The sequence below is a fragment of the Trichosporon asahii genome, assembly GCF_000293215.1.
Source record: "Trichosporon asahii var. asahii CBS 2479 unplaced genomic scaffold scaffold00048, whole genome shotgun sequence".
NCBI lineage: Eukaryota > Fungi > Basidiomycota > Tremellomycetes > Trichosporonales > Trichosporonaceae > Trichosporon > Trichosporon asahii.
Window position 1 is genome coordinate 190,979 of NW_014040876.1, and position 21,621 is coordinate 212,599.

The 21,621-nt window shown below is 61.9% G+C and overlaps 5 protein-coding genes across 5 annotated transcripts; 2 read left to right on the forward strand and 3 right to left on the reverse strand.

The window, feature by feature from the left end:
• Window positions 1-252: 252 nt before the first annotated feature.
• Window positions 253-2,154, forward strand: A1Q1_01156 (transporter; the record flags this gene model as incomplete). Its single annotated transcript, XM_014325431.1, has 1 exon — window positions 253-2,154. The coding sequence occupies one exon, from the start codon at window positions 253-255 to the stop codon at window positions 2,152-2,154; it is 1,902 nt and encodes a 633-aa protein (XP_014180906.1).
• A 204-nt stretch (window positions 2,155-2,358) lies between these two features.
• Window positions 2,359-6,896, reverse strand: A1Q1_01157 (rRNA processing-related protein; the record flags this gene model as incomplete). The annotated part of the gene is made up of 3 exons (XM_014325432.1): window positions 2,359-5,445; window positions 5,510-5,988; window positions 6,026-6,896. 3 exons carry the CDS (start codon window positions 6,894-6,896, stop codon window positions 2,359-2,361), a joined length of 4,437 nt encoding a protein of 1,478 aa, XP_014180907.1.
• Window positions 6,897-7,453: 557 nt separating this feature from the next.
• Window positions 7,454-8,694, forward strand: A1Q1_01158 (uncharacterized protein; the record flags this gene model as incomplete). Its single annotated transcript, XM_014325433.1, has 4 exons — window positions 7,454-7,627; window positions 7,717-7,905; window positions 7,978-8,158; window positions 8,264-8,694. 4 exons carry the CDS (start codon window positions 7,454-7,456, stop codon window positions 8,692-8,694), a joined length of 975 nt encoding a protein of 324 aa, XP_014180908.1.
• A 194-nt stretch (window positions 8,695-8,888) lies between these two features.
• On the reverse strand, window positions 8,889-12,177 carry A1Q1_01159 (uncharacterized protein; the record flags this gene model as incomplete). The annotated part of the gene is made up of 4 exons (XM_014325434.1): window positions 8,889-10,453; window positions 10,521-11,194; window positions 11,310-11,575; window positions 11,845-12,177. The coding sequence occupies 4 exons, from the start codon at window positions 12,175-12,177 to the stop codon at window positions 8,889-8,891; spliced, it is 2,838 nt and encodes a 945-aa protein (XP_014180909.1).
• A 740-nt stretch (window positions 12,178-12,917) lies between these two features.
• Window positions 12,918-15,374, reverse strand: A1Q1_01160 (uncharacterized protein; the record flags this gene model as incomplete). Its single annotated transcript, XM_014325435.1, has 1 exon — window positions 12,918-15,374. The coding sequence occupies one exon, from the start codon at window positions 15,372-15,374 to the stop codon at window positions 12,918-12,920; it is 2,457 nt and encodes an 818-aa protein (XP_014180910.1).
• Between the last annotated feature and the right edge of the window lie 6,247 nt (window positions 15,375-21,621).

The window sequence follows — 21,621 nt, forward strand, 5'->3', positions numbered from 1 at the left end:
CAGGCTGGGCGATCACTCATAATCTCTCCGTACGCATCTCGTTCTCAGCAGAGAGGCACGCTCTATGAGGATGCACATCACGTGAAGAGTCTCGCCATGTGGCCCAAATGAGAGCGCGAGGGAGCAGCGAGGGGAGCAAAACAGACTTTCCCCGTGGGGAAAGACAGTCACTGACAGAATTTCTGGAACGTCATAACAAATTGCTTCGTCCGTCTTCCACATCTCCGCGCTCATCGCTAAAGCCCAACAAGCATGAGCAACAGCGACAACGAGATCGACAACGCCCTCGGCGGGCAGTCCGGCGTCGCCTCTGCGACTACGACTCCCGCGGCTCCGGCCGCTGCGGCAAACGTGCCCGCCGACCTGGCTGCGATCCAGGCCATGGTGGACGCCGGCGTCGTGGTCGGCGCGGACCCCGAGCCGGCGATTCCCGCAGCTCAGCGACGTGCGCAGATTGAGGCCGAGCTGGCTGCCAAGGGTCAGAAACCCGTCGAGCCCCAGCCCGAGCCGGACTCGGAGTCCAGCTCCGAATTCGAGTCTTCTTCCGAGGAAGAGTCGGACGACGAGCAGCCCAAGGACAAGTCAAAGCCCAAGCCGCTTACGAACGAGGAGCAGAAGGATCTGAGGGATAAACTCGACAAGTTTTACGGATATGAGGTCATGAGCGATAGCGAGGAGGAGGAGCTGGACGAGGAGGAGGACGCGGAGCTCGCCATGATGGAGGCGATGGGGCTCGACGACGACTCTGGCCCAGTCATGTCCGCACACGAACAGCCTCTCCCGCCCGTCTCTGCGCCGCCGATTGCCCAGCTTCCCGCCGACATGCCGACTACATGTGCGGGTGAGATTGTGTCTTGGATGAAGGACAAGGCGGTCGAGAACTGGCTCGCCAAGCAGGAGAAGGGCGAGGGGACCGGCGAGGACAGGAAGAAGGGGGAAGGCAAGGACGAGGCGATGGCCGAAGACAAGCCTGAAACTACCGAGGAGAAGCCCGCCGAGCCTGCTGCTCCTGCTGTAGCTCCCGCCGACACGACCGAGACGAAGGACGACGTTGAGATGGGCGACTCGACGCCTACCGGTGCCACCAACGCTGCCACTGAGGAACCCAAGTCGGACGCCGTCGACTCCAAGCCCGAGCCCAAGTTCACGTCCTCCGGCACGCTCATCATCAAAGCCCTCCCTCTGCCGGGCTACCTCGAGTCTGGCTCCATCCTCGCCACGTCCTCGGGTGCGGTGTTGGGTGTAGTGTACGACACGTTCGGTCCCCTCTCCCAGCCATTCTACAATCTCCGCCTTCCCCCGCCTCCCTACTCCATCCCCGCCATCTCTCCAGGCGACAAGGTCTTCGTCCCTGCGTCCGAGGAGTACCGTTTCTTCGTGGACATGAACGCGGTGCGGGACCCGCGATTCCGCTCAGACGCCTCAAACGTGTACGACGAGGAGGTGGGCGAGGACGAGCGCGAGTGGAGCGACGACGAGAAGGAGGCGGAAGCCAAGCGGCTCAAGAAGGCGAAGAGGAAAGCGAAGCGTGGTGGAGCCGCTGCCTCGGGGGGTGATGGACGGCCAGTGGCCGAACTGCCCGCCCATCTCCCGCCCCGACCTGGGGGATTGCCCGTGTACGACGACGAGACGCCGGCGGGCGCGCCGGGGCAGAGGCGTGGCCAGGGCCAGGGCCGCGAGCGCGGTGGAAGGGGAGGAGGAGGAGGAGGCAGGGGAGGACGAGGCCGTGGGCAAGGACGTCCCATGGCTGGAAGAGACCAGTTCCCAGGCTTCACGAACAATCCCCAGGGATACCCCAACATGCCCTATGCGCCGGCGGGGTACAATCCCATGCAGCCTGCATACGGCATGAACCCGATGATGGGCATGCAGGGCATGCCTGGCATGCCGATGGGTATGCAGGGCATGGGAGGCATGCAGGCCATGCCGATGAACATGGGCGGTATGGGGGCCATGGGCGGGTTCTATAACCCTCAACAGTATGGCGGACAGCAGGGACAGCAGTATGGCGCTCCGCAACAGCAGCAGCAGGGCGGTCAGCAGGGCAACGCGCCCGCTATCAACCCGAGGTTCGCTCAGCAGTACGGGTTCTGGCCGGGACAGCAGGCGCCGGGAGGACAGGGCGGGGAGCAGCAGCCGCCGTACTCTGAGTGAAGTTCTCCCTGTACACCATCTTGTCACTCCTTCTCTTGAACTCCCCCTCCATACTTCTTCTTGCATTTCGTTAGAGTCCCCGTGAAGCAACATGTATTTTGTATCCGGTGCAATGCATTGAGAAAATACTAGGAAAAAAATATGAGATCTAAACAGGTGTCACGACCGCCTGGTCGTGTTTTGGCATCTACAGTGTGTAAAGCTCTACTCGTCATCGCTCTCCTCCTCCTCCTCCTCCTCCTCATCGCTGTCCTCCCCATCGGCAGGCGCAGTGTGCGCGGCAACCCACTCCCTCGCCTTCTCCTTCGCGTTCTCCTGTCCCTTGCGGTCTCCAATCTTGTTCTCGACCGCAAGCCACTTTTTGAAGATGAATTTGGCGCGCTTCATCGTGAGTTTCCGCCCGAGCGCGCCCTGAATGAGGTTGCGCGCCGCGGCAATGTCGCCCAGCTTTGTCAGCTGGTCGACGTACACGTTCCACACGTCGAGGCGTTTCGGGTAGCGCGACACGAGCTGCTCGAAGAGCGTCTTGGCGCGCTCGGCCTGGCCGTATTTCAATTCGAGGAGGGCGAACTGTTCCAGCATCTGGACGTGCTTGGCCTTATCGAGGGACTGGAGGGCGCGGGAGAGGAGGGAGCGCGCGCCCTCGACGTCCCCCCTGCGGAAGGACGCCTCGGCCGCCTTGAGCCAGCTCTGCGGGAAGGCCGAATACTTCTTCAGGAGGCGCTTGAAGACCTCGTCGAGCACCTCGGGCGTGTCCTTACCCGCTTGAACCAGCGCGTCGACGTATCGCATGTACACCTCGCGCGCGTCGTTGTACTGCGCCGCCTGCTTCAGGACCTTGTCTGTGCTCTCGGGGGTGCCAAAGCCGAGCTCGAGGTTGACAAGGGCCATCCACACGTTCAGCTTCTCGCCCTCCTCGCGGAACGCGATGCGGTCCAGCGCTTGCCGCCCGATAGACCGCGCCTTCTCGATCTCGTGCAGCTGCAGCTGGAAGGACATGTACTGAATCCAAAGGAAGGAGGAGTTCGGGCTGGCGAGAAGCGCACGCTCAAAGTCGGACGCGGACTGGGGCACGCCGCTCGCCTCGGCCGCCGTCAGGTCGGTCTTCTTCTTGGAAGACTTCTTCGGCGCAGCGGCCTCCTCGTCAGACTCCGAGTCGGAGTCGGACGAATCAGACTCGGCCGCATTGCCGTTCCAGTCAAAGCCCGAGAGGGAGAGCGCCGTCGACCCGCCCGCCGTCGAGACGCGCTTCTGCGCACCGGGCGTGTCCTCTGTCGGCGCCGTGTCAATCTCCTCCTCGTCCTCGGAAGGCTCCTCGTCCTCGTCCTCATCGTCGTCCTCCTCCTCGTCATCAGAGGGCATCTCGGCATCGGCAGAGTAGAGCTTGAGCATGTCGGGGGACTCGTCGTCGCTGTCGCCGAGCAGCTTGGGCATGACGAAGGACTCGTCGTCCTGCTCCATCGACTCGTCGTCGCCGTCCTCCTCCTCCTCCTCCTCGTCACCAGACTCCTTCTCCTCCTCGTCGGACGCCTTGTCCCCAAAGTCGTCCGAGAAGTGGCTCGCCTTGATGCTAAAGTTGATCTTGCCCTTTTCCTTGTCAATGCTCGTGATGACGGCGCGCACATGGTCCTTCTCGCGGAATCCCTTGAGGGCCTGGCTCACGTCCTGCTTCTTGTTGTCGGAGATTTCGCTGCGGTGGCACAGGCCCGACACATCGCTCCCGTCAATGCGGAGGAAGAGGCCAAAGCTCTCCACCCGCTTCACGGTCGCCTCGACCTTCTGGCCCTCCTTGAAGTCGGCGAGGGTCAGCTTGGTCTCGGCCCCAGCCTTGCGCGGCTTGGTGCGCAGCGTCATCTCAACCCTGTCGTCGCCGACAGAAAGGATCTTGCCGGACACGACGTCGCCGACGGCGAACCGCGCCTTCCAGTCCTTGACAAAGTCGTCGAAGAGCTCCTTGATCATGACGCGGGCAGTGACGGAGCGGCCGAGCGCGACGAAGAGGCCGTTGGGCGCCACATTCTTCACGATGCCGCGCACGCTCTGGCCGGCCTTCAGGTCGGCGGTGCTGTTGATCTCGGCGTCGACGATGGCAGGCGCAGAGTAGGGCTGCACGCGCGACTTGCGCGTCGAGAGGTCGATGGCGCGGCTCTCGGCGTCGACCTTGAGCACGCAGCAGAGCACGTCGTCGTCGACCTTGAGGCCCGGAGCAGAGAGATCGTCGCTAGCGTCCGTGGGCGCGACACGGCCGCGGATCTTCTTGCCGAGACGGACCATGGCGCCCTGCGGCGTCTTGCTGATGACACGGCCGGGGAGGACGTCGCCGACGGCGATGGCGTCAAAGTTCCGCGCCGGCGTCGAGATACCCGTGGGAATGCCCTTCTTGGCGCGCTTGTTCGCGACAATGATGAGGCCGCTCGTCGCATTCTTCGACACGACGACGAGGTCCTCGAGCTTCTCGCCGACCTTGAGGCTCTTGCGGAGCTCGTCGACGCCCATGCCGCGGTGGTTGGACAGGTTGGCCAGCGACAGGAGCGCAGTGAGTTGCGAGGGGATGAGGGTGACGACGACCTGCTCGGCGTGGATCTGGGCCACGATACCCGAGACATCGGAGCCGACCTCGAGCTTCTCGGCCGCGACGGCCGTGGGGAGCGCCTGGCGGACGGACGCGACGAGCTTCTGGCTGTGCTCGTCGACGTCGGTAATGCGCACATTGACGGCCTTGCCGACAAAGAAGACATCATTCAGGTTCGCAACGTAGTTGGTGCTAGCCTCGGACTGGGGGACGAAAGCACGTAGGCCGCCAAAGAGGTCGACAATGCAGCCCTTGTCGAGGATCTTGGAGACGACAGCGGGAGTGATCTCGCCGGCCGTGACGTCGGCGAAGCTTCCCGGGACAGGGAGGTCGGACTCGACGAGCGACTTCTTGAGCGTGAGAACGACACGGTTGCGCGCGGGCTCGATGGCAAAGACACGCGCCTTGACCGAGGCACCGACCTTGAAGCGCTTCTCGGGGTGCTTGAGGCGGATGTCGGCATAGTGCAGCGGCCAGACGACGCCATCGACGTTGCCCTGCACATTGACAAAGAGACCCTTGTCGGACAGCTTGCGCACGGTGCCCTTCAGCACCTGACCGATGGTCAGCTCACCGACCTGCATGAAGACCTGGTTCAGGACCTTCTCCTCAAACGAGAGGAGCATGACACCGTCGAGCGGCGAGTGGCCAATGACACGCGCACGGTGGTACGTGCCGACCTTGAACTGGCCAGTCGAGTTGGAGAGCGTCGGCACGCGCTCGTCGGAAAGGTGTGAGATGTGCGTGAAGCCCTCGAGGCCGTCGTCGGTGCGGCACACGAACTCCCCAGTCGGGGATGACGCGGATGACCTTGACACTCGGCAGCGTCTTGCCGACGGGGATCGCGATCTCGAGGGGAGTCTCGCCGTCGGCAGCAACGGGGGAGGCGAGGTTGAAGATGTGCGGCAGGGCGGAGAGGGCGAATCGTCGCTCTGACGAGGCAACAGTGTCGTACAGGATACGGGCTTTGATCTTTTTGCCAATGTTGTAGCGGTCCTCAATGTCGTCCTCACCGAGACCGAGATGCGCAATGTCGATGGTTCCATCGTAGAAACCGCAGATCTTGACGTTGAGACCAGAGGGGACGACGGCAGTAACGAGACACGAAGCGAGCTGGCCGGGGAGAAGCGAGCCGATGTTCGAGACCTCGGTCAGGCTGCTGTGAATGAGAGTTTGCGGGTCGAGCGTAAGCTTGACAACGCGGCCGCCAGCCTTGACCTCGGAAACGACGGTAGGGATGAGCTGTCCGGGAATAAGAGCTCCTGAGAGTTAGCCAATGCGAGGGATGGAGCAACTCACCGCCAGCGTTCTTCTCAACCTCCTCGATCGGGATGAAGCCCTCGACTCCAGCGAGACCAGTGTCGGCGCTGAGGCCGAGGCCGACTCGGTATCCCTTATCCTCAGCGCCGAGGACCTCACCAACGATGCGGTATCCCTTCTCGACGTCCTGCTTGGCGACGTCAAGGTTGATCTTCTCCGGCACGGCGGTCAGCTCGACACGGGCGGCGAGACGAGTCGTCTCGGACACGGGGTACTGGGCGATGAACGCCTGCGAGGCGGTCGGGAACGTATTGATGACGCGCGTCGGGATGTACTGTCCCGGCCTGAAGATGTCGGTGAGCTCGGGGGCACCTTCCTTTTCCTCATCCTCCTCGTCCTCGTCCTCGGACATGGCGTCAATGTCGGCGTTGAGTGCGGCCGTGAGCGTGTTGGAGACCTCGGTGATCGGGATGTGTCCGAGCAGGTTGTTCGGCATCGAGACAACGAGGTGCAGCGGCAGAACAGTGTGTACCCGCGCAAGCACCAGTGTTCCGGGAACAAGACGCTTGTAGCTGAGCTCCTCGACACGGATTGTGTCCTTATCCCGCTCGGCCTTGGCAGCGTCGCTCTCGGCGGTGGCCTTCTCCTTCTTCGCCTTCTGCATCTGCCTCGTGCTGAGCTTCTTCTTCTTGAAGGTCTTGCCCATCTCAGCGTCGGCCTGTCGCGCACCCTCGGCGCGGGTCTGCTTGACCTCGAGGGCAGTTAGCGATGTGCCGCCGCCACGGGGGAAGTCGACCTCCTCGCTCTGGAGTGCCGAGGTGAAGGCCGGGGCGGGGCGAGCCTCTGTTCTCGGCTTCTTGACAGCCGGGGAGTCGTTCCCCGGCTGCTGGCGTTTCTTACTTGGCGCCATGGGGGGGATGGTGTTGTGTGTGTTGTGAGAGGGCTAGGTGCAATGTTGACGCCTGTCCAGTCCTCGTAGGCGGTCGCCGGTCCCAGCAAAATTCTGGCCGCTACAGAGGTGGAGGTCGCATGCTCTCAGGCTTCCACTGAAATTTAAACAGGAGGGGTCGGTTAAGAATGACGACACCCGGCTGTTCATTCTTTGATAACTGGGAAGGCCACGTGTTGGGAGATTGTCCAAGCCGGATTTGACCCTGAGTCCTGTCCTGTCCTTGTCCTCGGCGTTGAGCGCGGCCCGGTCAGTAGCTTCTCCTCGATCGAGCATCATCCGGAGGACGACCATCTCGAGAGACCGACCTCCGCAAGCCCATCCAACCCATCGGTCAAGGTCATCAGCGTGAAGAGTCTCACAGGGACCAACATTAGCAGCACTTGTCCCCTGGCCACCAGTCTGCGCCGCGATCACGGGCTGATCTCATCGGTTCCTCCCGCCTTCCTCGTCATTTGTCCCGCATCTTCCTCCATCGGTATCGGCAAGCTCTCGAGACTGTTTCCAGCACTCCAGTCATGTCAAAACAGGAGATCAGGCAGATGGTGAGCTACCTCTCATTTGTAGTTAAGCTGACATCAGGCCGAGGCCATCTTCGACGAGCTGCTCGGCGACTCTGTGCTGACGACGACGATCGAGGCGCACCGCGAGATCAAGCGCGGCCAGGTCGTCTGCAGCCAGTGTGGGACGAGGTGGGTACACTGACATTCTCTGCGACCTGCAATGGAGGCGGCAAGTCCCCACGTCACTACTAGTGGCGAGGGAGCTGATTGCATGGTAGGATCAAGCTAACAACAGGTGTCGGTCGCACCAACCCCTGTCGTCGCGGGAACCGACGCCGTCACGATCAAACGGCTACGCCGTAGGCCCGGAGAAGGGCACGGGTGGCGGAACAGGAATTGCCTCAGGCAGCGGCCGCGTCGACTCGAGTGGTAATGCCTTCTTCGATTGTCTCGTGTGCGGTCGTTCAGTGAGTCTCGTATTTTAGCCTTGGCGTGCTCTGCGCAGCTTCCAGTATCGACACCTCAGCTGACACTTGCAGATCACATCAAACCGCTACGCGCCGCATCTGGCGTCGTGTCTTGGCTTATCGGGCTCGACGCGGCGGGGCGCCTCGCGCATGGCGGCGGCCAAGGCGAGGCTGGGCACGGATCGGGCCAGTCCCTCGCCGTACCTCGCCAGCGAGGACAGTGATGCCGAGAGTGTCTCGAGCAAGCGGAGAAGTGAGTCGGGCTCTCCCCCTTTTGTCTCCCTCCTCCCCTCCTTTGTCCCTTCTCGCAAGCTTCCCATGCGCACAGCAGAAAGCACAGCAGAAAGCTAACATCAAGAACTAAACGGCAAGCGCGCCGCCTCCCCGCAAAAGCCCACCTTCAAGAAGAAGCTGCAAGGCCACACGTCCGGCAGTGCGCCGCCCCGGATGCCCTCCAAGCTCGGGCGTCCGCCCAAGTCGGCGGCGACTCAGAAGGCCCACTCGGCCTCGCCATTCACGAAAGCCGGCTCGGGCAGTGCCAGCCCAAAGTCAGCCGGCGTCACGGGCAAGTCGGCCTCGCCTGATAAACCCGTCAGTAAACCCGGCCCGAAACCGGGCGCCAAGGCTGCGGCTGCAAAGGAGGCGGCAGCGGCGGCGCGCGAGGCGGCGGCCAAAGAGGCGAAGAGTAAGAGTAAGAGTAGGAGTCCGGCGCCGCCTGCGCCAGCTCCGGCGCCTGCGCCTGCCCCGCCGCCCGCGGACGAGAGTTCAGAGGGAGAGGACGATTACTAGGTAAGCTGAAAGTGTTGGCTAAGCTGACAGCAGTGCCTTCACTCGCGTTAGTCGAGCGTCTCATCCCCAGTACCATTTGGGAGGGCTTCCAAGATACAGATGGAGGAAGGGAGGAAGGGAGAGCAGCAGAGTGTACAGATGAGGACCAGTACCAGTGTAGACATATGCATTGTATCAGCATCCTAGCTCTCGCTCTAGCTAACCACAACTTCTAAGACGGGGCTGATGACGAAATCAAACTCGTCCCCATTGCCCGTGAGTCTGAGCCTCTCAATGCGGTGCGTGCCCTCTCTGAGCGCGAGGAATCTGATTCTCGTCGACAGACTGGCCCCAGGCAGGAGGGGGCCGCACCGTATGTCCGTCTCGAGGGGCACGAGGGCCGGCGCCGCCGCCTCGTGCTGCGCCAGCATAGCCGCGAGCACGCCGTCGTCGGCGCCATGGCTCTGCTCTTCGGCTGCGCGTTTCCGCCGCCGCGCCCACGCGTCGCGCACCCTATCTTCCTCTGCTCGCGCGGGGACAGAGAGACGGAACCGCCGCACGGCGTCTGTGCGGTTGTGCACGAACACTTCGACGGAGAAGGTGTCCAGCGCGCGGATCTTGGGCGCGCCGCCAGAGACTTCCTCGGCGTCAAGCGCGTCGCTGCCCAGCAGCTTGACACTGACGAGGAGGCCGTGTCCGTCGTCCCTCGTGTGCACTGGGGCGCCGCGCGCGCTGACTACGCGACTGACGAGTTGGGAGGGCACAAAGGGCCGGCCACCCGGACGCGGTTTCGGCTGGTTGTCGTTCGCGAGCAGCGCGGCCAGGGAGTAGCGCTTGTCACCTGCGATGGCGTTGGGTGTCGGCGGAGTCGGCTTGCTGATCCTGTGCGCTGCGTGTCGGGGTGCAGGGGCCGAGGCGGCCGGCGCTGGCGGCGCAGGGGGGAGAGAGGCGTAGAACGGACCCAGGTCCAGGGCACAGTTCCAGCGAGACTCGAATGAGGCGGTGGGGAACACGACCTCGTCCCCTCGGACGCGCTTCGGCCTTCCGGTGAGGACGATGGTGACAGGACGGTGGTCGTCAGCTTTGCTGCGCTCCGCCGCCGCCGCAATCGATACGAGATACAGGAGATTGTACTGCTCCAACGGCGCTAGGCTGAGAGGGAACGTCGGTCGTGGCGGCTTGGCATCTTGTCCTGGCTGACAGAGCAGCTCAGTGCTCGCCTTCGCGCCCTTGCCCCCGACTTCAACCGTGACGCCGCGGACCTCAAAGTCGTGTGCGGACGCATCGGGACCATTCTCGACCTCGACGCACACGACGATACGCCGCTCGCCTTCTTCGCTCTCGATGTCGTTGGCGGACCCCGGCGGAAGAAGCTGGGGAAGGAACAGCGTGCGCATGCGCACCCTCAGACCAGAGGACAGATCCAACACACGCCGGAACGACTTGCGCAGCGTGCTGCCGCTGCCTGTGCGGATCGGCGTGGCTGGTGACGCGGCGGGTGTCTCGAGCACAGGGGCAAGATTCAGGTCATTTCGCAGCGATGGGCCAAGACGCGATGCCGGCATTCGATCCTCGACGAGCCCGCCAAAGAGATCAATCTCCTCCATCTCGGCAAAGTCGGTGGCTTCCTCCTCGTCCTCCTCGAGCGTCTCCTCGGTGCGCGTTGTGATGATGCTCGCGGCATCGTTGGCGGGCCGGTTCTTCTTCGCTCCGCCTTCGCGCAGCGTCGCGGACACTGTGAGGGCGAGCACGGGGTTGGCGATCTGCGTGCGAACATAGACTGCGGGTCAGCTCTACAAAATGGTCCACGAGCTCCTTGGGCCACGTTCAGCCCAAGTCCCACTCACCAACAGGCACCTCTCCGCGCCACACTGCCGTCCATCCCTCGCTCGTCTTGAACACAACGGGCCGCGCGTCGTCCTGCGTCTCAACCGCGCCCTCCCAGATCGTAACGCCTTCGACGGCGGCGTAGCGTGCGTCCTCCCCTGTGGTAAAGGGGAGGGGCACGGGAGTGAGGGGCGGTGCGCCATCAGCGAGCACCGCGGGGGTCACGTTGCTCTGTCCGAGGTTTGAGCTCTGCCTCGGGACTCCTGGCCGCCCCTGACCAATCTGGGATTGAGCCTGCGTTTGGGCCTGGTTCGGATTAGGAGCGCCGGGCTGGGGCTGCTGTCCCTGCTGGACGTTGGGCTGCTGTTGGAATCCGGCAGCGGTGGGCGTGCCCGGTTGAGAGTGCTGGGAGGCGGGTCGGGTGCCAGGACCGCCCTGGGTCGCGTCAGGAGCAGTCGCGCGAGCGCCAGCGCTACCACCAGCCTCTGCACCGCGAGCAGCAGAAGGACCAACCCCGATAGGGCTGACAGGAGGACGAGCGGGGCTAACAGCACTCCCGCCAGGGGCGGCAGTGGGAGTTCCGGGAGTGTTGCTGGGCGTCAGCGGCGAGCGGTGAGTGAAGCGAGCCGGTGGTGACGGGTGAGACGTCACGAGCAAGAGCGAGTGAGTGCAAGTGACGCTGGAAGCGTATGAGCTACGAAACATCGAAGCGAACCTAAGCATCCCCCCAAAGGAGGCGCGAGTGGCAATCGCCTTCCCTCACCCCTCTCGCAAACACCAAAGCCAGCCCCACAGCAGACAGTACTCACGGAGCATTCGGCGCCAACGATCCCACACTCGCGGCACTCAACCGGTTCTGCGCCGGAATGCTCAAGCGCGGATCCGGTCGTCGCTGCTGCGGAGGAAGGAAGCTCGCCGTCGCTGTGAGCTGGACGTTTCGGGCGAGCGTTCTGAGTTCTGTGGGCGTGGATCCGGCCCCGCTCGATCTGGAACTGGGGTCGGCAGAGGCAATGTCGGACTCGGGGTCGGCGAATGCGGACGAGGGGAGGGTGAGGGCTACGGCGTAGGAGAGTTTCTCGTCTGATTGTTAGCTTGATCGACCGTGGGTAGCTGGGACGAGTGGGTGGATGGAAACGGTCGAGATCGAGAAAGCAATGGTGATGAAAGGGAACAATGAGATGATGGAGAGAGGAGGAGAGAGAGCAAGATGCAGAATGGCGAGCTGTAGCCTGGTGCGAACGAAGCTGGTGGGAAACTGCGACAGCGGGAGAAGCTTCCTCGCCGCTATCCGCTGCCGCGAAGCGAGTACTTGTCCGCTAGATCGTCGCAGCCTCCACATGTCACGTTCCAGTGAATATGCCTCATACGCGTCGTTACTCCCCCATTCATCTCCCTCTCAGCGTTGAAAAACGGTGAGCGGGCAGTGAGGAAGGAAGGAAAGGTGGCGATACGGGTGGAGGAAGCTGAATCGTGGGAAGAGAGAGGAGATTGGGAAAGGATGGCGACCTGGAGGCCGGACTCACCGAGGAACGCAGTATCCCTCTTCTCCCTGTTCCGAATATCATCCCACCATTCCCTCAGTTCTGACTCTCGGCTCGGCGGGCTCCCCACCCCAGCAGCGGGGATGAGGAGCTCAAGCTCGAGCGCGTGGAACAGGGGCTCTAGGCGGGATGTCATCGTGGCTTCACTCCTCCTCGTTCCGTGTCTCGGTCGCTTCGGCTTTGGGTGTCGGTCGCGTCGCTCTCGGAGTCGATGAGGTTGCGCCGCAGGGAATAGCCGACGATCAGAGCGAAGAGGTAAAATCTGGAAGTGGTGGTGGTGATGGGAGTGCGCAGAGATAAGATCCAGATCGATTGGCGGATGACGGCTCAGCTGTGGTCATTTCGCGGCCCAGGGACCGGGAACGCGCGACGTGTCTCTACTTACTTTCCGGGTGTGGGGTCCCACATGCCATCTGTGGCGAATCCATCCCCCCCTGCCCTTCCTCATCTGCCTTCTCTCCCTCCTTTCACCTTCATTGCGCTCTTTGCCCTCTTGCTTATGTATCAGACTCTACGTTGCTGCATCCAAAGTATGAGACACGCCTCTCGGGCTTTGCTTTTGGCTTACATAGCGCTCGCACGCGGCGCAATATTGTACGTGATGATACGAGTTGGGGGGGCTATGGTTTTGGTACGTTGGGGGGATACAGGGGTTAATACCAGGTGGTGGTGGTGGACAGGTTGTGTTGTTGTGGTGTGCGGTGTAATGTAGGTAGATGGTTGATGAGTGGCCGGAAAAACGAGAACGATACTTGATACTGAGGGTACTTTACAATGCTTGGGTTGGGTATCTTGGTGGATTACACTGGATGCTTTTGTTGTGACAGGCCGGCATGGCCAGTCTGTTGGAGGGGCTTGGTGAGGTGCTCGCGGCGCTCACGCGGCCATGCTCGCCTGCGTCGGCGGGGACGAGCGTGGTGTGACAAAGCCCGTGCTCAGGGTGGGCGTAGCAGAGCGCTCCGAGAAGTAGTCCGCCTCGCTGGCGTACGTCTTTTGCGTCGGGGTCGTGGCGCGGGGCGAGTGGGCGTGCGACAGAGCGTGTCGGCCAACGTACCCGTTGCTCGGGCTGGACAGGCCGCTCTTGGGCCATACGGGGCGGTACGCGGTCGGTTCGGCCAGCGGCGCCGAGACGGTCGGCGGCGACTCGAAGAAGCAGAATTTGTCAATGAACTCCTGATACGTCGCTGCGTTCAGAATCCTGCGGCTGTCGGCGGGTAGGCCGGGGCCGTGATCCTCATCGTCGCTTGGCGGGACGGTGAGCAGGGGTGACGAGTCGTTCGTCGATCCCACCGATGCCGTGGCCGACGGAGTTAACGGAACGGGCAACATGGCGCTCGGCGTAGGGGGCGAGGACAAGTTGCTGCTCGGGGGCGTGATAAGCCCCGCAGCGTCGGTCGCTGGGTCGTCCATAGCCAGAGCCTGCAAGTTGCCGTTACTGCGGCTCTTGCGGGGGCCGTTGGAGTTTTTTTTCTCGTCCTCGCTCCCGCTGCCGCTGCTGCTCGTCTGCGTCGGGCTGTCGAATAAAGGCGCAGCGCCAGTGCAGGGCGGCGTCGAGGGAAGAGGCGAACCGGCCTTGTCGCGCGGCGGGCTGGTCGCAGCATCGCGCTTTGTAGCAGTGACGGGGATAGCAGGAGGCCACGAGTTAGCAGGACGGCCGTGCACGAGCGTCATTGGGGGCGAGTTGCCGGCGCCACCGGCACGACCACGAACCGGCGCCAGCGGCAGAGCAGCCATGGTGGACTTCGGTGGCGAAGGAGGCGGGGACGGAGCACAGTACGTCTTCAGGCGCAGATGCGAGTGCACGTCCGGGCGGACGGGCGGCTCGAATGCGGCCCTTGGCGGGGGTGACTGCGGGGGTGACGGGTCCTTGTCCTTGGCGTCGTTCGACTGGTGTGTCTTGGCGTTGGTCTCAGGCTGCGACGAGTGAGCGGTTTGAGAACCGGTACGGGGGAAAGTCCAGCTGCGCACATCACGGCTGTTCATCGCCGACTGGCGACCGAGGCGGAGCGTCGGTAATCCGAACGCATCGCTGTGGCTGTGGGCGTGGAACGAGTGCGGGCGGGTCGAGCGCGCGGCGGGGCGGCGAGCTGCAGCCCGCTTGAACGTGAAGCGGTAGTTGTCGCCGTTGTTCGAGTCCCACCACTCGCGTCCGCCCTCCGTGTTGTACCGGATGCAGAGCAGGAGCGCGCGCTCCTCAATCTTGCGCTTGTAATCGTCGAGCTTGATCGTGAACCCGAAGCGGTCCCAACCCTCGTCGCCCGTGGTGGCGGCAGGAACGTGCGACACGTGCTGAGCCGAGACCTCGGACACGGTCTGCCAGTGGTCGAGCGTGAAACGGACAGTGACACATTTCTGGAATGCGACGTTGCGGACAAGCACGGTGCCGCGCATCGCGAGAGGGGCGTTTTGCAAGTCGTACCGCTCGAGGATCACGTACTCGTCCTTGAGGATACCCTGGGTGCCGGGGCCGAAATCGACACGGAGGCGGGGCACAGAGCTGGAAGCGGCCACCTGTACCTCGCGGCTCTCCTCGGCCTGGCTCTTGGCGAGGCTCCGCCTCGTCCGGAAGTGGACAAAGTCCGACAGGTCCGTATCGTTGTCCGTGTCGGTTTCGGTCGGGGGATCGTCGGGCGATCGCGACAAAGCAGTAACCTTCTGTCCCCGAAGGAAGTGGACGACCGATTCGAGCCCGCCCAGATCGTTGAAGCGGACAGATTTCGTGTGCAGATCATGCGAAGACCGCGTCGGGGAGTCGCCATCTTCGCCGGGGGTGCGCGCCCCACGGCCCAAGTCGGGCGTCGACATGGACCGAGTCTTGAGTGACGGCTTGACGATCTCGCCCGACTTCTTGCGGATGGTGCGGATCTCGTAACCCGGTGACACGGCCGACGTCGGCTCCGGCGGCGATGGCAGATCGCCGGCCGACAGCGGTCGCGACCGCCGGGGGTCTGACCGCTGGCGTTGCAGCAGCGACAGCTTCGGGGGCGAGTGGTCACCGCGGGCTGATAAGCGGCGGCTCACACTGAGGGGTGGAGGCGATGACTCTTCAGGGGTGGAGGGAACAAGCGTCGAGGTAGTTGATTCTGGCGAATCTCCTGTTTGTGACTGTGACGAGGGCGCGGCCGCGTTAAGGCTCAGACCCAGGTGACTCGTCGTGGGGAACTCATGCTTCGGCGTCGGGCTCGCGCTGCCGTGGCGAGGTGTCGTCGCGAAGAGCGGCTTGCTGTCTGCGGCCGCCGACGATCGCCTCGGGATACCCGGCATCGGCGAAGAGGACGACAGAGTCGCGAGAGACGCCGCATCGTTGGCCGAGCCGCGCGAGTGGCGACGCATAGGACGGTCGCTTGGGGAGCGGTGGGGCAGCCGGTTCTGTGTATGACATGCTGGCTGTCTCTGTCAGTGTCGGTTCTGGCTTCTCTTGCGCCCGAGTCTTTGAAGTGGGAGATGGGGAGGGGAGAGACAGTGAACAACACAAAGATCAAAGGCAAGAAAATTCTGGCTATATGAACCTCTGCTACCGCGGCACCGCGGCAGCAACTGCCCCACTACAGTGTGCAGATCTGCGTGCGACGGTGCAGCCTAGTACACGCCGACAGCCGACGAAGGCGACGGGGTGTGGGAAACGGACGGCGCGAACACACGAGTGCGACGAGTGGAAACACGGCTGTCCTGCCCCAAATCCTGCGGAGACTTGCGCCGCTGATGAGTGCACGTTTGCCCCTGTTATCTCGGCCGTACGGGTGCGCTGGAGGCTATACCAGCACACGAAGTACGCAGGCAAGGGGGTGGCTTGCCAGGAGGAGTTGGGCGGCGGCGTAGTAGGACGAGAGGAGGGAAGGCAAGAGCTGAAAGAGAGAGAACTCACCTGAGGCACGTTTTGGTTAGAGTGAGAGGACTGGTGTGTCTGCGATGAGATGTCTTGATTAAGGAAGGCGGACGGGAGGGTCAGACAGGCGGGCAAGAGGAGGTTACAAGTGCGATGTAGGGTAGCACAAGTGAGAGGAGTAGTGGAAGGAGTGGATTTGCAGTCTAGTCTATGCTGTTGTAGTGTAAGCTGGCAGTCGGCAGTGGGGAGTCTAGGTGCAGGCTGTCGGGCGGCGAGTGGGGAGCGAGAGAGCAACGGGCGACGAGGACATTATTGGTATTTGGTATAGGTAGGGGGGGCGCGTTGTTTTTCCGTTATGGCGATGTTGTTGTTAGTTGTGTGATGGGGGGAGATTGTGTTGTGTGTCGGTGAGTGAGGCGCGGTGTAGTGGTGGGGTAAGATCGGCGCGTCGTTCGTCGCAGTAGGCCGAGTGCGTAGCCGTAGCCGTCGTATCACGGGCGCAGCCGGTGATCGCAGCGATCGGTCGATGTGTGATGCGGATCGGAAAGAGATAGTGAAGAAGGAGGAGAAAGAGAGAGACACAATCAGCATATGCAAAAGAGGAAGAGACAAGGCCAAGGGGGGGATGGCAGGAAGCAGGTGATCATGTGCTGCGCGACTTGGGAGGTCTGCGTGTGCATTCCCGTGTCTCTGTCCATTCCTGGTCATTTCGCGAGTGATGCACCACCACGCATTGAGTGAATGATGAACCCAGCCAGCCCAAGAATGGTCCAGACTTGGGGAAAGATTAGATTCCATGAATGGGCGTTTTTCGGCGTCCCACAGGCGTCTTCTTGGTGCTTGAGCTAGTCCTGACGCCTATAACTCCCCCAGTGTGCACAACTCACTGATCACTGCTTGCTCGCTCGTAGATGGAAAAGGATGTGATGGAGGGGAAGTACTCACCAGTTGTCGATGTTCTGATAGATGCACCGCCGCCGCCGCCGTCGTCACTACTCTGGTCCGGACAGGTCTGAAAATTCCGATGAGGATGGGACGAGTGCGCTACGCGTGCAACTCTGTAGTCAGCATCGGCGTCGGTGTCGCGTCTGCTGCGGCTGTGGTGATGTCATGCACTAGCGTCCCAAGAGCAGCACGGCGGAACCCGGACCAGTCAGAGGACGCCGCTGGGCTGCTTATGGCGTGCATGGCGTGCATGGCGTGCATGGCTGGGCTCTAGGCTGAGCCCGAGTTGGGCTGGGCTGGCTGATCGTCCAGGGTCGCCCATTGCGTGAGCCGAAGGGGGCAAGTAAGGGCTGCCCGCCTGCGTTCCTGGAAAACCCAGATGCAGCCTGGCATCGCTTGCTCAGCAACACCCAGCCATGCTCAGCAAGCAAGCACACCTGTACACCGTGGCCGTGGCCGTGGCCATGGCCGAGGTCCGAGTATTTTTCGGCCGCATAGCACGCCGACGAGCCTGCGCACACCCGCCGATACGCACTGACACTCTACCCCACCGCAAAGGGGTCAATGGGAGGACTCACCCAGAGTAAGTGGGTCGGTATGTGACTGTATGGGCAGTGGCTTGAGGGTAGCGCAATGAGCGTCGGTAGTCGCGTTCACGGCGCACGTTTTCGTCGTCCGCGTCGTTTTTATCCAGCAGCACAGAGCACGGAGCACACGTACACTCGCTGCGCAGATCGTCACTGTCACCGGAGAGTCACTGGCGGGGGGCCGCTGACCTCGCGCGAATGGGCACGGGATGAGGACGACGACGTTGTTGCGCCGTTGCGGGGCGATCCGGAGAGACGACCGTGCGTGTCCGAGTGTCGAAGGGGCTGGGTCGTTGCGTCGGTGGCTGCTTGTGGCTTTTCGTCCGCTGTCGTCGTTGTCGCTGTCGCTCGTCGACAAGCTAGCGTTGGTGAAGGAGTGTGTACGAAAGAGTAAGAGATCGAGATAGAGGACGCGATCGTGTGCTTTGCAGACAGTGCGAGGTGTTATCAGTAATCCAGGCAAGAGTGTTTCCCAAGCTGCCATCCTCCCACCCACCTGTGCTTCGAGCAGCCAGACGCAAAGTGCAGGAGGAGGTGGGAGATGGGCTGTCCCTGACACACCCAGGGCTTTGCCTGAGGGGGGCGTCCGCCAGAGCTATAGAAGACCCTAGGCCCGCCCCGGACCAAAAATTCCTCTTTCACAGCCTAATCCTCCCCCTCTCTCTCCCCTCTCTCGAGCTCTCGAGCCCAGCCGGCGGTCTGGACAAAAAGAGCACCTCCAGGGTCAGGAACGACCAGTGCTGGTCCTCTCGACATTTGTGCACAGAAGGCGGCAGCGAGGGGCCAGAGGAGAAGGCCCATTCCGCGATCTGACTTTTTGCATGCGGACGCGTCGGACAGGGTGCAAGAACGTACCTGGGTCTTGCCTCTTCCCACGCTTTTTTCCACCCGCAACTCACACTCATACAAACTAGACTCAACGATGGCGGTAGCGCGGGAGAACCACACCCTCTGAGCCCTCCCTCTCAGAAGACATGCATCGGCTTTGGTTCTTGAGCCAACGCCGCGCCGCGCAGCTTTATCGGAAAGTCTAGCTTGAACTTCTTCTTGGCCCCGCGCTGAGCCCCGCATTCACAAGTTTTGGGGACGAAGTCAATACGGCGCCATCGAACAAAGCCAAAATGGCGCTGCAATGGTCGCTGATAACGACAGCGCTTGTAGGGAGCGACGTGATATCCAGAGCGAGGTGCGACATGCGGGGCCGCTAGGGGACACACGGGGTGCTGTAGGAAAGGATGGTGGGTGGAGACTTTCCGCTCACGCGTGCGGTCCCGCGCGCCCACAGTCCAGAGCGAGGAGGCTAGGAGGACTGCGAGATAGCCCACCCAGATTGCCCAGGCTGCCCAGGTAGTCCAGATTGCCCAGATCGCACAGCGTGCACTGCCGCTGTGCCCGTGTCCAGGATCTAGAATCTGGCCCAGCTCGGTATTGTTGGGTTCCCCACCCTCATACCCTCACCCACCTGCCCAGCTTGGACAGCAATGACCAGCCTGCAGCCTACTCGTTCCGCGTGAAACCAAATGATTGAATATATCTTGAAGTGGTACTGTATCGCTAGTCGCCATTTGGGCGTCTGAAGCTCATTGGGCCGTATTCATGACGCGTTTGTCCCACTCCTAGTTGATTCCATGAGATTTGTATGCCCAGATCGGGATTGATTGAAATGGCGCTCCACCTTGTCATCGACACGGTAACACGGATGCTGATCACCAAACGGGACGCTCGATCCGGACAGGTACGCTGGAAGTCTGCTGGAGTTGGCTGAATGCTTCCTGGAGACAAAGCAGCAACCGGGATTGGAGCTGGCGTCGACCCACACAACACCATCGGAAGCTGGTGCTTGGTGAGAGGGAGTAGGCTCTGCAGTGGGCCTGCGGGCACCAGATCGTCAGCGCAGCAAGCACGGAATGGAGACAAGCATCACCGCCGGCGTGCCTCGTGCCTGTTCCTGGGCCGGGCCTGACCAAGGCCACCAATGCGAGCGGGGCCCAAACTCCGACCCTGGGCATCCTAAGCCTTCTCCTGGTCTCCTGTTGTCTCACCCAGCATTGCCCGGCTCGCAGGCCCAAGGCCGTACCGCACCTGCTCTGTGTCGCAATCTTCGACAGCGATGAGCCACCACCACCACCACCACGCCATGAGCCACCATGCGCACTCCACAGCCTACGTCGCTGGGCTTCTCTTGCATGCCGCAAGGCCGCCGGCACACCCGATAAGCATCGGCCAACTCGTCACCAACGTCAGGCTAGAGTGACTAGCCCCGTGTCGCGCACGTACAGTACGCAACCATGACGAGAGATGGTCCCACATTGACGTTCCGACGGCTGTCTCTAGCAATCTAGCGCATGTGGACGTGCACCAGACAGCTCCTGCCGAGCCGAGACGCTCCCAATCCTGCGCCATCCATTGCGGCTATTTGTCGGCCACCGGGCCCCGTGCGGGGGGTCATGTCAGTTGCAGAAGAACCCCGCACGAGGCGTCGCCGCCACCGTCACGGCGCGTGTTCACACTTCCCCAAGCCACCTTAAATGGTTTCGCCGCGGTGTCTGCAGACTGTCTGGCGTTTGCTAGGCGCTTGAAGGAGCTGGAGGCCGAGCAGCGGACTCAAATGCTGCCGCAACACCAGGCAAGGGCAGGAGGCACTGTTGCCTTCTTGGCCTTACGAGCAGTCTTCGCTGCAGTGTCCCTTGCCGTGTTCCTCGAGAAACGTATCGAGTCGTATCAGGCCACTGCTTGGGTCTCTGTGAAGCGGTCCATCTGATGGGCTAGTGGGCTAGCAACGCCTGAATGACTAGCAGCCTGACGTTATGCTGGAATCCGGAACACACGTTTCCCACACTACTTTCACTTCGGCCGGTGCGGAGTGGTTGAGGGGGTGGGGCCCTCCACACGTGCTTGCTCATCCAGACAGAGCGTTGCAGAGTGCAACCACTGTGGCCGAGCTGGGGCTCCGTCATTAGTCATGCTCGTGTGCCGTGTCCGTGGCGCGGCCAGCCGTTGCCGGACCGCCGCATGATAGATAGGGTGAATCACGGAGAGAGGCGTCGGAAACGGTAATTGCAGCGATAGCACGGACTGCAGGGAGTGAGCCAGATCTGGGCGTGAGAAAGAGATGGCGGGAACGTGCTTGTGTCGCAGAAAGCGGGGCATCTTGTCCGCTCGATCGCGTCTGCCACCTTCCGTGCACCGTGCAGGAAGACGGCCAAGAGTCTTGTGCCGAGGTACCTTTTCTCACGAGTTGCTAACCTTGCCATTTGCTGGGTGCGTGCGCGTTTTGTGTTTGCAGACAGCCCCCCCGGTCTGTCCCTGCTCGCGAATTGAAGGAGTTGTCCGTAGAATGGAAGCAGAGCAGAACATCCAAACTCGGACTGTGCCTGGCGAAAGCGAAATCAGCAGCCAAAGCGAGAAAGCATTCCTGAACGCTTCCCAATCTGGCTCGACAGATTCCAATGACAACACCACTGCCTCTTCTGGTTAACGATGTTGGTTCCCCGCATCCAACCCCGATGACTCGTGTGCACAGCTCGTGTGACGTCGAGTTTGTTGCAGAACTGCAGTCCCACACTCACACGAGTGCGAAACGCTAAGCGCCAGCCGTTGTGGAGACCCAGGTCAACACCAAATTGTAGAGTGAGTCCGAAGTCCGATCATCTTCCCACGCAGGGATCCGCAAACGCCGATCAGTTGCATAGCCTGGCGCCGAGCAGCTTGAGGCACATGAAGGTACCCGGAAGCATCCAGTACCCTCAAATTCGACTTGAAGAGAGGTAGCGATGGGCAACAGAGGCATATAGGAGGCGCGTAGCGATGAGGCGAAAGTTGGATACGGCAGAACCAACAACGTGGCGAAGCTTCCCGACCACCTAAGGACACCACAGTCCGACGGACCGGATGCGAATAGCAGGGAAAGATTGGGTTCAGAGGCCATAACTTTCGGTCCGCTCTTCCAGACGTGACAGGGGATGTCCGTCGCGTGCAAAGGCGGCGGCCCCCGATATGACCCAAATGTCTAGCTTGCAGACCGGCCGACACATACAGCCTGGTGGACGGTACCTGATAGAATATGTTCCAGCGACCTTCTCCACGCGCTTGTTAGCAGGACATGGCGAAAGTTGCAGTGCTCCGAGATAACTCGAGCCCTCGCTTGGTAAAAGACTCCGAGAAAGAAAGAGCCCCTCCGTCTGGTGTTTTCCTGTGCCTCCTTGATTGCTATTCACTGCCA